The sequence below is a fragment of the Meles meles genome, chromosome 1, assembly GCF_922984935.1.
Source record: "Meles meles chromosome 1, mMelMel3.1 paternal haplotype, whole genome shotgun sequence".
Taxonomy (NCBI): Eukaryota; Metazoa; Chordata; class Mammalia; order Carnivora; family Mustelidae; genus Meles; species Meles meles.
The window spans coordinates 31,864,587-31,879,325 of record NC_060066.1 but is presented as its reverse complement, the minus strand read 5'-3'; the positions used below and the strand labels follow the sequence as shown (position 1 = coordinate 31,879,325).

The following is a 14,739-nucleotide window of genomic DNA, read 5'->3' as shown; positions in this document are numbered from 1 at the left end:
GTAGCTGAGTTAGGATTCCAACCCAGGTAGTCTGGTTCAGAGCCCGTGTTCTTTATTGGCTACTTTATAGCTGGAAAAATCATACTGTATGATATTTAATCATCTTGTACAAAAAAAAAAGATGACCATGGGGCACCTGGGTGGCTCAGTGGGTTAAAGCCTCTGCCTTCAGCTCAGGTCATGATCTCAGGGTCCTGGGATCAAGCCCCGCATCGGGCTCTCTGCTCCCTTCCTCTCTCTCTGCCTGCCTCTCTGCCTGCCTCTCTGCCTACTTGTGATCTCTGTCTGTCAAATGAATAAATAAAATCTTTAAAAAAAAAAAAAAGATGACCATAAGTCAACCTTTTTGCTTCATTTGTTCTAGTGATGCTTTGCTTTTGCACATTTGAACATTTGGCACAGTGACTGAGGCTCATTAGATAAATATTTATACTCACGTATTTTTAGGGACCTTTCTGTCCCTAGTGGCTAAAACAGAATTGAGCAGAGAAATCTCAAAGCACGCAGGAGCTTCAAAATCACTGCATTAAGAATCAGAATCTAAAAAAATAAAAATTAAAAAAGCATCAGAATCTATAAATACCAACAAAACCAGCTGCATAGACAGACTGATATTTTGGGTGGTAACGTACATGTATGTAAGTTATGAGATCTAATTAAAATTCCTCTAAGCGTTGTTTTTTTTTTTTTTTTTAAGAAATGTACTCTTATGTGCTATACTTTGAGCATTTACTAAGCTAATCTCATGTATTCTTTTTAATAGGATTACACTGACAAATCGGGATTGCTATAGATACTGAGTTGTAGAATTTGAGACTTTGAGGGAACCTAAGCGATCATGTTGTTCAACGAGGTATTATCTTCATATAAGGAAAGCATTTGACAGTGTTTCTTGATACGGTTTTTGCGAATGATTAGGTTACGTAGTAGGTAATGATGTCAACTGGCAGTAACTGAAGAGTCAAACAAAATTTGTTGATAGCTTTGTACCAGCTCACAGAGGGCCTTCCATTGGCTCTGGAATTGGCTTTTAGTCTCTTTGCACATTTATCAGTTTTTTAGAAAAATATTTGACAGGTAAGGTGTAAGTATTGCCGTGAAGCTCACTAGTTAAAATGTTGATAACGTGGCTTTTACATATCAGCTTCATCTTAACTCATTGGGCAAGTTACTGAGCATGGCTAACCATAGTGCCCTTTAAACTTAAGGTAATAATATATATACCCAATATGAATGATTTGAAAATAAAATGAAATGGTTCATGTAACACTTAAATATAACAAATAGTCATAAATATCCATTAATGTTGTTACTAAAACCCTGTTTTAAGTGATCTGTGCTGAATGAATTTATGAATCATATAAAACTCAGGTATAATAATTATCAGAGAGAAGAGGATAAATATAAAGTTATTAGTTTGTATTATAAAATGAAAAGATTGAGAACTTTGTTAATAGATACTAATGATTGAACAGTTTCATGCATCTTTTACAATCTAATTCCATTTAGGTTTTTAAAAATGCATTCATAGTATATTAAATATAATTGTTTTGCCATATTCTGTACTGCTCTTCCTTCAAAAATTATCTGTAGGATATCTATTAGGAGAAAGGGAATAAAATTTAGAAAGGAAGTCTAAAATTTTGTCCTCATGCAGACTTAAGGAGTTAGATTCATTTATTGAAATAGAAAAAGTTATGTTAAAATTTGAGAGTGCTTTTCAAGTATCTCAATATTTTGAGATTGAAGAGGAGGCATTTTTGTTTATTATTTCAAAAGGCCAATTCAGAACTATCCAAAGTGCTAGTTTTCAGCTCAAAGCTCTGAAGAACCTTGGTGCTATGAACACTATTCTATAAGGCACTGTTCATCTACTCGGGAAGTATAAAATGCCTCTGGAGGTATTTAAGACAAAGAATAAAGGACATTTGTCTAGCTTCCTACGTTGTATAGAATGGGGGAACCCATTGAGTTCTAGGGGGTCTGTGAATTTGGATATAAACAACTTTAAGTGAATTATAATGAAATACAATATGTTTCTAAAATTAAGAATATAAACAAACTATAGAGTAGCACCATGCATACCTGTGACTTTGTCCCCAGTAGAACTCACAAATATTTTCAAATCATTTTTGAGTTCTAGATATTAAAAATACTGTTTATAGCCATATAGTTCAAAATTATGATTATCAGTCAACACTAGATTTTATTATTTAATGTTTAATAAGGAAGGATATATGTATCAACTATATATATAATTATTATAAATATGAATAAAATTATAACTTTATTATAAATTTTAAATGTTTTGATAATTGCGTTTCATTATAATTGTTTTTCTTCGTAATTCTATATTTTAAGTATTCAGAATACATTCTGAGAAGGAAGTACTTAGTCTTCACTGTGAGAGTGGTCCATGGCATTAAAAAAAGTCAAGATTCTGTGATCTAACCAATTACTACTTTATACAGTGGTATTGATAAACTTTGTAGCATAATATTTTAAACAGCTCTTCCAGTGATGCAATACCTAAGTATCACAGACAAGCACTCTGTCTTTTCTCTGTTCCTAACCACTGAGGGATTTAGTAAACTGTCTTCTCAGGAGCAATTGAGATAGAGAGTGTCTGTTTGCATTTGTGTGTGTGTGTGTGTGTGTGTGTGTGTGTGTGTGTGTGTGTGTAGTGTGCAGGTACAAGAGATGTAGTTTTCATATTTTCCAGATTATCCATAAATATATATCCCATTAAGAAGTCATTGAAAATATAAGTTTAAGCTCTTTTAGAGATCTTTATTGAATGTGAACACAGTGCCATTCATTCCTATTTCTTTTTATTTAAGAATATTTTGGGGTACCTGGGTGGCTCGGTGGGTTAAAACCTCTGCCTTTGGCTTGGGTCATGATCTCAGGGTCCTGGGATCGAGCCCCGCATCGGGCTCTCTGCTCAGCCAGGAGCCTGCATCCCTTCCTCCCTACCTGCCTCTCTGCCTACTTGTGATCTCTGTCTGTCAAATGAATAAATAAAATCTTGAAAAAAATTAAAAAAAAATATTTTGAGGGGTGCCTGGGTGGCTCAATCGGTTAATGGTCTACCTTCGGCTCACGTTGTGATCCTGGAGTCCTGGGATCAAGCCTCATGTTAAGTTCCCTGCTCAGTGGGGGAGTTTGCTTCTCCCTCTTCCTCCTCTTTTCCTCCCCACTCATGCTTGCTTGCTTTCTCTGTCTTTCAAATAAATAAAAATCTTTAAAAAAAAAATATTTTGAACTGACATCCAAGAATGTGATGAGAATTGGGGAAAACTTCATTTGGCTTTAATAATGTGCTAATTTAATTGTTATTTAGTTCTCTGATGTACCTTTATTATTATTATTTTTTTTTTAAGAATCCTGACGTAGTCCACCTGAAAGAAGCAACTCCCTTATCTACTTTTACTGGTATTCGACCTGCACGAGTTGTATCTTCAACTTCTGAGGAGGAAGAAGCATTTACTGAGAAATTTCTTAAAATTAATTGCAAATATATTACCAGTGGCAAGGTAATGAATAATACTTTAGAAAAAAATTTTGATCATGCTTTATTACTGAAATATTACAATATGGCAATTGCATTTTAAGTTGTCAATATCAGCAACTGCTTGAATATTTTAAGATATTGGTGGAAATACTAGTTTGGGTTAGTATGGACCTTGCTTATAACTAAGTTAGAATGTGGTGGTCTTTTGCAGTTGTTAAAGGTAATGGCATATAAATTTACTGTAGTAGAGTATAGCTGATTTGCTGTCGGTAGAGTATTTCAAAAACCTGAAGTAAAATGACCACTGCTGGACACTGTTCGGAACGGTAACTCTTACAAACTTGGTATAAAACACAAAAGGAAAATAACTACTATTTATTATTTACTATATGCCAGAGGCTGTATGAGGTATTTTAAGTATTTCATCAACTCAGAATAGCCTATGAAGTCGGTGCTTCTATTCCTTCTTCACAGGAAAAGGTTAATAAGTCCAAGGTTTCTCTATCAGGGCAAGAATTCAGTCCCAATGTGAATGTATATTTTATCCTTCCGTACGTGCTGCTTTTCTAAACAAAGAACTTTCAGCGTGCAGAGAGAATATGGTAAAGTAACACAGAATTGGAGAATAATCTCCAGATATTGTTTAGAAAGTAACTATAGTATGCTACCAACTTAAGTCATATATGGTTTTCTTTTTTTCTCAGAACTTTAAAGATGTTTCTTTCAGAGCTCCAATGTTTTCTGACTTGCACAGTTTCTGAAGAGAAGTCTTCTACAGTTTTTATATTTGATGTTCTACATGACATTTGTATTTTTCTTTGGTTGCATTTAAGATAGTCTCTCTTTTTTCTTCTTTCAGATTTTTATTTAAATTCTAGTTAGTCACAAGACAGTGCAATATTGGTTTCAGGAGTAGAATTCAGTGGTTCATCACTTACATACAACACCCAGTGCTCAACATGACAAGTGCCCTTTTTAATAGCCATCACCCATCTCGCCCTCCCCTCCACCACCTCCCTCCATCAATCTTCAGTTTGTTCTCTATCTTTAAGAGTCTCTTACGGTGTTTTGTTTTGTTTTGTTTTTTTTAACTCCCCTCCCATATGTTCATCTGTTTTGTTTCTTAAATTCCACATGAGTGAAATCATACCATACTTGACCTTCTCTGACTGACTTATTTAGCTTAACGTAATATATTCTAGCTCCATCCACATCATTGCAAAAGGCAAGATTTCCTTCTTTTTGATGGCTAAGTAATATTCCATTGTGTATACCCCATCTTCTTTATCCATCAGTTGATGGACATTTGGGCTCTTTCCATAGTTAGGCTACTGTAGGTAATGCTGCTATAACCATTAGGGTGCATGTACCTCTTCGAATCTGTAGTTTTGTATCCTTTGGGTAAATAGTGCAATTGCTGGATGGTAGGATAGTTCTGTTTTTAACTTTTTGAGGAACCTTCATATTGTCTTCCAGAGCAGCTGCACCAGCTTGCATTCCCACCAACAGTGCAAGAGGGTTCCTCTTTCTTCATATCCTTGCCAACACCTGTTGTTTCTTGTGTTGTTAATTTTAGCCATTCTGACAGGTATGAAGTGGTATCTAACTGCAGTTTTGATTTGTATTTCCATGATGATGAGTGATGTTGAGCATGTTTTCATGAGTCTTTTGGCCATTTTTATGTCTTCTTTGGAGAAGTGTCTGTTCATGTCTTCTGCCCATTTCTTGATTGGGTTATTTTTTCTTTGGGTGTTGAGTTTGATAATTTCTTTATAGATTTTTGGATACTAACTCAGATACGTCATTTGCAAATATCTTCTCCCATTCTGTAGGGTTTCCTTTTAGTTTTGTTGATTGTTTCGTTTGCTTTGTGGAAGGGTTTTATCTTGATGGAAGTCCCAAAAGTTCATTTTTGCTCTTGTTTCCCTTGTCTCCAGCAATACACTTAGTAAGAAGTTGCTACAGCCGAGGTCAAGGAGTTTGCTGCCTGTGTTCTCCTCTAGGATTTTGATGGTTTCCTATCATACATTTAGGTCTTTAATCCATTTTGAATTTGTTTTTGTATATGGTGTAAAAAAGTGGTCCTGTTTCATTCTTTTGTATGTTGCTGTCCAGTTTTCCCAACACCAGTGTTGAAGAGATTGTCTTTTTTCTATTGTGTATTCTTTCCTGTTTTGTCCAAGATTAGTTGATCATAGAGTTGTGAGTCCATTTCTGGGTTTTCTGTTCTGTTCTATTGATCTATGTGTCTGTTTTTGTGCCAGTACCATACTGTCTTGATGACTACAACTTGGTAGTTATAGCTTGACTATAGCTTGAAGTCAGAATCATGATGTCTCCAGCTTTGCTTTTCTTTTTCAGGATTGCTTTGGCTATTGGGGTCTTTTGTGATTCCATACAAATTTTAGGATTGTTTGTTCTAGCTGGTGGTAAAAATGCTGGCGATATTTTGATAGGGATTGCATTAAATGTATAGATGGCTTTGGGTAGTATGGACATTTTAATAATGTTTGTTCTTCCAGTCCATGAGCATGGCATGTTTTTCCATTTTTTATGTCCTGTTTAATTTCTTTCATAAGTTTTTCTATAGTTTTCAGACTACAGCTCTTTAAGAGAGTCTCGATATCATTGACTTTGAACCATTGGGTTATAATATGCCTTTCTGTTTATAATATGCTTTTTCTGTTTGTTTTGCTTAGAATTACTCAACTTCTTGAATCTGCTGGTTTATAGTTTTCATCAGATTTGGAAAATTTGGAGTCCTATTCAGATTTTTTTTTCCATCCTCTCCTCTTGTTGGGAACCCCAATTATGTATATATTAGACTGCTTGATGTTGTGTCTTGTAGCTCATTGGTACTCTGTTCTTTTTTTTTTCCTTTCTGTTTGGGACAGTTTCAATTGCTATACCTTTAAGTTTATTTAATGTTTTTTTCTGTCATATCTAATTTGCTATTAATTCTGTTGAGCGTGTTTTCATCCCTGTAAGTTCGAACTGGCTCTCTCATATCTTCCTTGTCCATAACTATCATGCACAGTCTGCCTTCTGTATTCTTGAATATATGCAGTATAGTTATAAAAATTGTCTTAATGTCTTTCTACTAATTAATTTCTCTCATTTCTGGGTTTGTTCCTATTAAATTAATTTTCTCATTGTGATGAGTTACTTTTTTACTTTTCTTTATGCCTAATAATCTTTAACTGGTAATCAGATACAAATGTTATCTTCTTGGGTGCTGGGAATTTTTATAATTCTGTACGTATACTTGTACTATTTTCTGTGACACAGTTGTGTTTTAGAAGCAGTTTGATCATAACATAGCTTGTTTTTAAGTTTTGTCAGGCAGGACCAAAGCAACTCTAGCTAGTTTTTCTCTTTACTGAGACAATGCCCTTCTGAGTTTTTGGGGGCCCTATAAATTATAAGTTTTTTTTTTTTTGCTGTGGTTGGTAAGAACACAAGCTATTCCTTTCTCTGTTGACTCTGAATTGTTTCCTCCACTTCTTTGGAGTGCTGCTGGTTTTCTCGTCCTGGGATAGTTGCCATACATATAAGTAGCATTCAGTGCTCAGCTGGAAACTTGAACGTAGGCCTTCTGTGGATCTCCAAGCATTCTCAGTTGGGAGTGCTCATCTCTCTTTTCTCTGCCTCTGGCCTGGAAACTCTCTATTCAGTATGCTGGGGCATTTATAGAGTTCATATTCTTTGTTTTCCCTTATTCAGGTATCATTGTCGAGCATTCTAATAGTTGAAAACAGTCATTTCATGTATTGTGCATGTGTGGCTTTAGTAGTTTTAGGCAGAATTAGTTCTTGGCTGGAAGCAGAATTTCAGTTGTAACTATCTGAATAAAATTTTTATTTAAGTATCAAAGCAAAGATAAAGTCATTGGCAGGGTTAGGAACAGCTTACAGCCTGGTGTTCTTGGAAGGTAAACATCTGCTGAAGGCAGTTTTATTGTAAATAAGGGTTATTTATGTAAAAATTGTGGAAATTTATCTACAAAATTGTAATAGGTTACAGTGGACTTAAGACTGAAAAAACAAGATCCGCAAATGCTATTCTCTTTACTAGGATGTATTCCTAAATCATTTTTTATCTTCTAGTATTTACAGATATTGTAGTGTAAGTGATAACTTTACAGACAGGCTTTACTTTCTAATGAAATAATTTCTCCATGGAAGATTAGCCCACAAGGAATTGGGAGTTACTAATACTGAAGAGAAATCAGTGCTTAAAGTTTCTAAAGATCATATGAATTAAGATATTTTAATTGGAAACTGCTTACTATAGTATGTTCTTGCTTCTGATAATATGTTCAGATTTATGAAGCAGCATTTAAACAGAATGAAGCTAGGAATGCTTTAGTTTGGGTTTATGATTTCAAACTTGGTCTTGGTTAGATGAATTTGAGCAGTACTTTGTCAAAAGATTTTTGTGAATTTTATGTTGAAGGGGTGTTTCTTATGGCCAACTCTTGATTTAGAGAGAATAACATCTGACAGAATACCTCAGAGTCCCACCTAGAGTCAGGGAAAGAAACTTAAGGAATACATTAGCACATCTGCAATAGCAGCAAAAAAAGGTGAATTCCTACAAAGTAACATTACCAGATTGGACAGACTAGTGTTGAGAGATAGGGCTTTAGCCCCTTCTGGTCTAAGAAGGAGAAGCACAATTTAGAGTTGCTTTTCAAATGATGTCTGTCGTTATACTACTGAAAGTAGCAGTATTACAATATTAACAGTTTTAGTGAATTAATGCATTACTATTAATATTTGGCCTTTTCTCTGCTCTACACCTATACACACAGTATCCTATACACCTTTTCTATCCTATACACCTAGTGATTGTCTTTGCAAAAATACTCTGAAGTGAAAGATAATATGTAATGCAATGCCAGTGAACCTGATAATATAACATTATTTAAAACGAATGCTTACGTGAAGTTTATGAAATCAAGAATGAACTGAGTTCTTTCAGAGTTTTTGCTTTTGTTTAGTGTTTGCTTTCCTTAATTTTTTTTTTTTTTAAGATTTTATTTATTTGAGAGAGAGAATGAGAGAGAGAGAGAGCCTGAGAGGAGAGAGGCCAGTGGGAGAAGCAGACTCCCCGCTAAGCAGGGAGCCTAATGTGGGACTTGATCCCAGGACTCCAGGATCATGATGCAAGCCGAAAGCAGTTGCCAACTGAGCCAACCAGACGCCCGCTTTCCTTAATTCTTACTGATTACTTGGTTTTATTTCTCTTTATTTATTTATTTCTCAAGTAACTTAAGTTTATAGAAGGTGCGATAGAGTAAGGGAAGATAGAGAATCAGAAACCTTTAAGATTTTTTACATTGTATATACTTTTTTTTAAGATTTTATTTATTTATTTGACAGATCACAAGTAGGCAGAGAGGCAGGCTGAGAGAGAGGGGGAAGCAGGCTCCCTGCTGAGCAGAGAGCCCAATGCGGGGCTCGATCCCAGGACCCTGAGATCACAACCTGAGCCAAAGGCAGAGGCTTAACCCACTGAGCCACCCAGGCACCCCTATACTCTACTCTTGATTGTCTATTTCTGAGATTATCCATAGCAATGGGTGTCCCTACAACATACCTCACCATCTCTCTCTGATTTGTGTTAGCATGTGATCAAGGAATACAAACTCATTTATATGACTCTATTTAAAATGTCTATCAAAATATGATCAGGCCATGGTTTATATAAAGTTATTCCTTATTTAGGTAGTCTCTGGTCTGAACTTTAAAAAAAAAAATGCTGTTTAGAGTCTCAGATTGATGCAAACACACATGCATATGCTTCTCTCCAGTATTGCATGCAGTTACTACAAATGGTAAGCATGTTTTATTATCTGGAACATGTGCAATAACTTTCTCCTAGATGGGAGACCATTTTAAGTAGAGTTATCTGTTTTTACTCTTTTACTTGATCATTTTTAATAGTAGTGTCTGTCATAACTTAAGTTTTATGTTCTTAAAGTTAAGCCAGGTAAATTTACAGAGCTGAATATGGATTTTGAAGGAGAATGTTACACCAGATCAAGCAGGATTTAAGTTTTTCATTTCCTCAATAGCTTCAGAAAAAGACAGGACAGCGTTGAAGTAACCACCCACGGCTCTTCATTTTTACACTTACAGAATATAGTAGAATAGGAGTTAAAAATTGGATTAAGGAATAGTTAGCACCTGAGTTGGATTGATTGTGGTTTAGATTCAGATGTGGAGGGATTTTAGTAAAAGGCACAGATTGCCTGGATTTTGAATCTTCATTCTAACCGCTTATGTTAGCTATGTTATACCACTTATGTTAGCTATGTTATTTATTACTTAGGATAAGTTGCCTAGCCTTAATTTTCCCCTTCGTATAATCATCTCAGGCTGTGCTTGTGAAGATCAGATGAACAATAATGTCTGTAAAATGTGATACATACAAAGCTTTCAATAAGTATTAGCTAATAATCAGTGGGATTGGCTTCTAATGGACTTCAGTTTGCTCATTACTAAAACAAGAGGTTGGACTTCATATTTATATTGCTATTTATATAAATGTATTTAAAAGTTCATAACTTTTCATGATTAAATTAAAAATGACTACTATGTACCCTGGAAGTCATCTAATCTACCTGCTCCTATGGATGAAGACACTGAGGCCCAGAAGTTTTGCATGCCCAAAGTCAAATAGCCAATAGTAGGTAGTTAGCAGAGTCAGTTGAAACAGATTTTTTAAAAAAGGCATTTTGAAGAGATTATGCTATTTTTCTTTTATACTGGATTGAATTATCAACACATTATTTATTAAACCTGTTTATGCACATGAAACTATATTTGGTACCCGTGGTGAGGGAACAACACAGGAAGCAGAATGCAAATTAATGTAAACCATAATGAAAAAATGTTTTCGTGAAAATGTCTTAGTGCTTGGATATACTACTTTTATATATAACAGATGGCCTGACATCAGAAAAAAATTAGTAAAAATAGCTAGAATACTTTTTGAAAATTTAAAATTTGAACATTAAATGTCATTTTCTTTTTTCATCTTAGGGCACAGTCAGTGGTGTGCTGCTAGTTACACCAAATAATATAATGTTTGATCCACATAAAACTGACCCTTTGGTTCAAGAGAATGGCTGTGAGGAATATGGCATCATGTGTCCAATGGAAGAGGTGATGTCAGCTGCAATGTACAAAGAAATTTTGGATAGCAAAATAAAGGAATCCTTACCCATGTAAGATTGGTGTTTATACTCCTTTGGAATTTTATTACATCTAGATAGTTGACCCTGGTTTAATACTCTTAAGTATTTTTTCTATTCTTAAGTATTTTTAATTAGTTTTATTAAAACTGGTTTTTATTTATTAATAATGAAAGAATATAATATTGAAAAGATTATTTATAACACACTTTGAATAGTTAGGAATTGTTCTAAATTTATATTTGTATATTTGGTCAGGAAATTGGATATTTAAAAGTAACCTGTGAACCTTATTTAATTTAGTGTTTACCAGCCTTTTTTATTCAAATGCAGCATTCAGTCTTTTAAATTATTTCTGTTACTAATTTAAGGTGGTATAAGTAGACTAGTGTATCTTTCAAATTTTTCTTAGAAGAGCCTGAAGAGTCTGGTATGAGATTTGAGGGAGATCCCATGAGCATCCTCCTCTCTCACTTAACCTTGAAAGAGTTATGCTTGGAATATACTGGTCAAGGGATTCATGTGATTCAAATAACATAGCTGTGAGACTGCGGCCCAGCACAGCCTTTGAAAGTAGTTTGCTTGACCAAAGGAATGACCAGAGAGAAAAGGGAGGAATAAGAAATAAAAGAAGAAAGTAGTATTCAAAGAAAGGAATGACAGCAGAAAAGAATACTCCCCATTCCTTCACACATACTTTGTCAACAGTTTAAAAACTGGCTTCACTTTAACTGATACTGAGATATATATCCCTTTCTTAGTCCACAGGGATGTGGACCATTGTTTGAAAATTAACCCTTATGGTACAGAACTGCTTGCATAGAAGACGAGCAAATTATTTTTGTTTCTGAGGCAGAGTACATGAGTTGTTAGGATACGTGTAGTAGAATAAAATCCCTAATTCAAAAACTATCCATTATACCTCCCATCCAATAGCTATTATTTTGGCTTGGTAAACTCATCCATAGGCATGCAGATAATTTCTTAGAATATCTTCTACTTTAGTTATTTTTATAGATCATTTTCTAAAGTCACTTTCGGGAAGTAAATATTATTGGGGTGGGTGGAAGAATGAGACAAAGGTGAAAGAGTAAAGGATTAGATTAAAAAATAAGATATACATATATATATGCATATATTGTCAGTCACTGTGAGATTCACTTTCCTCTGCCCTGCTTTTCTACTTTTATTTTGATACTTTGGGATTCTCTTATGCGGAATGATCTGTAAGTATTCCACTAGGATGCTGTAGGGCTCTTCTTCTTGCAAATCACTGTTTTATTATTTAGATTGTCCCTAGAAAGACCATGCATTTGATCCATACATTTAAAAAAATTCCTCCAAAAAGAAGTATCTTTCAGTCCTGCCTTGTGAATTAATTAAAAACACTATTTGGAAGCAAATTAGATAAATAAAGCAAGTAGTTTTGCAGAGAAATGTCATGTGTAGCAGTACTGAGGCATAAGATTTGATTGATTTTTCTTCTGTCTTCTGCTTGGAAAGTTGATTTCAAAGGTATTGTTCTAGAACTGTATTAAGCAATAGCAAAATCATCGGCATAAATATCTAGTTTTAGCTTATTAATTCTGAAGATTTTACAGCCCTTATTCAAACATAGGTCTTCTTACATTTGTAACTTTATCTCTTACCTCATGGTCTTCTTAAACGTGTAGACAGTTTCTCAAAACTATTGCATTTTGTCAAGTTCCAAGACCCTATAGATGCAATTTGAGTGGATCGCCAGTAGATGACACTATTATATTTTTAATAGGACACGTTAGATGTTTATGTTTTTTATGGCGAATCAGATGCAGGGGAGACAAGGCAGAAACGAATTAGAATTCTGCTGATACCTTTTTAAAAAATAAAATTTTACCTATTTTAGTTATAAAGTGTTATGCATATTCGTTATATAAAATTTGAAAAATATTACAAAGGAAGAATAAAACAGATGAGTTATCCAGCTTCACCTTCCGGAGACAGCCAATTATTTTTGTCTCATCTCATCTCCTGTTCTTAAACTTACATAAATGCTAGTAGTTTTCCCACTGTAAACTCATGTTAATTTCTATTTGTCACAAACTGCTTTTTAACCATCATTTTAATAATTTCTGACTTCCATTTCATGCTTTATATAGATGTTTGTACTGCCTCCTTCCCAAAATTTAAACTAACTTTGAACACTAGTGCTCATATATATAAATGCCATTAAACATGGAAATCTTGATAGAACTATGAACCATTCACATATCTAGTATCTAAATCTTTAGCTGAACAAGTTCTTTCTGAATTATTAAGAGTTGTTGCTGATAGCCCAAAGAAATCCTATAAGTATTTTTGGCTCCATTTTATTCCAGTTGGTCTTCAGCTTTGCATTTGAGCTGCATGTCTTAATGTAATCTCTATTTATAAATTTTTTTTTTTTTTTTTTTTTTGACAGACAGAGATCACAAGTAGACAGAGAGGCAGGCAGAGAGAGAGGAGGAAGCAGGCTCCCCGCCAAGCAGAGAGCCCTATGTGGGGCTTGATCCCAGGACCCTGGGATCATGACCTGAGGGTCCTGGGATCATGACCTGAGCCGAAGGCAGAGGCTTTAACCCACTGAGCCACCCAGGCGCCTCTGTAATCTCTATTTAAATGTAAATAAGCACTCTGTGTGTGTGTGTGTGTGTGTGTGTGTCTATGTGTGTAATAGCAGTGTATTTTTAAGACATTTAAAAATTTTATCAAAATTTTATCTAAGCTTGTTTTCTATATTCCAGTAATAAATAAATTGTAATACAGAATTATAGCTTCACCCAAAACTTAAATTTCCAACTTCTTTTCAGGTAGATTAATTCAGGAAGCAGTTCTGTTGATGTTTCCCAGGTCTCAAGAAATCATCGCAAAAGCTTTAGTTAATTACTTGATCTGTCTGTATAAATCAAATTTTTGATATGCTACTGAGATATATACTATACGATTTTCTAGAAACCTTTTTAGTGATGACTAATTCATCATTAACATTTGTGGGAAATAAAATGCAATTTAAAAAGTAACAACTTTTAATTTTGTTTACTGACAGAGAGATAGATCAGGTATCAGGAAGGGACTTCTGCCATTTAAAGAAAATGACAAGAAGTCATACTGATGAGATAGACTCCAGAACCCGCGATGCAGGTAACGATAGTGCCAGCACAGCCCCGAGGAGCACCGAGGAGTCTCTTTCTGAGGATGTGTTCACAGAATCAGAACTTTCTCCCATACGGGAGGAGCTTGTCTCTTCAGATGAACTTCGGCAAGATAAATCATCTGGTGCGTCATCAGAATCTGTGCAGACTGTCAGTCAGAGTGGCATAGAATGTTTAACAGCCATATCAGAGTCTACTAACATGCCTGATCACTTAAAATCTGATTCTGGACATTCTACAAATGAAGTTGGGACTACTTCTCTTAAAACAGATTTAAATAATCTTGAAAGGGCCACTAAGGAAGATCAGGCTACAGGTAATTTTCAGGAAATGTCAGGCCCTAAAGAACAAAGCTTAAGTATAAAAGGTAATACAGACCAGGATTTTCTTCTGAATGAGAATTCACTACATCAAGAAGAGGGTGAAAAAGAAAGTATGTTTTGTGGGGAAGCAGCAGATTTTAAACAAAAGCCAACTGTCAACAAAGGAAAACAAGGAAAGGAGCAAAATCAGGACTCAGAGACAGAGGTAGAAGAGCTCCGGAAACTCTGGAAAACTCATACCATGCAACAGACTAAACAGCAAAGGGAAAATATTCAACAGGTGTCACAAAAAGAAATTAAGCATAAAATAGCAATTGCTGACATAGAAGGTAAGTGTTAAGGAATATATAAAGTTAATTCATCTTATGGCATACTGTCTCCCTCTTTCCCCAGGGATAATCTAGTGGCCCTTGACTGTTGTTTCTCTGGGAATATGTATGTAGTCTGTAGTCCTAGTCTAAGGTCTTTTATCCCATGGTGGATTGTACGTATAATGAGCATCTTTTCCACCATGTTTAGATACTCCTGACT

General features: G+C 34.8%; 1 protein-coding gene across 7 annotated transcripts in view; it reads left to right on the top strand.

The window, feature by feature from the left end:
• OXR1 (oxidation resistance 1) overlaps positions 1 to 14,739 on the top strand; it is a 454,407-nt gene that overhangs the window by 402,856 nt on the left and 36,812 nt on the right. For all 7 annotated transcript variants that reach the window (XM_046004513.1, XM_046004493.1, XM_046004539.1 and 4 more), the window contains 3 exons: positions 3,384 to 3,536; positions 10,564 to 10,748; positions 13,780 to 14,537. In XM_046004513.1, the coding sequence (XP_045860469.1) occupies positions 3,384 to 3,536; positions 10,564 to 10,748; positions 13,780 to 14,537 (1,096 nt within the window). The remainder of the gene's footprint in view (positions 1 to 3,383; positions 3,537 to 10,563; positions 10,749 to 13,779; positions 14,538 to 14,739) is intronic.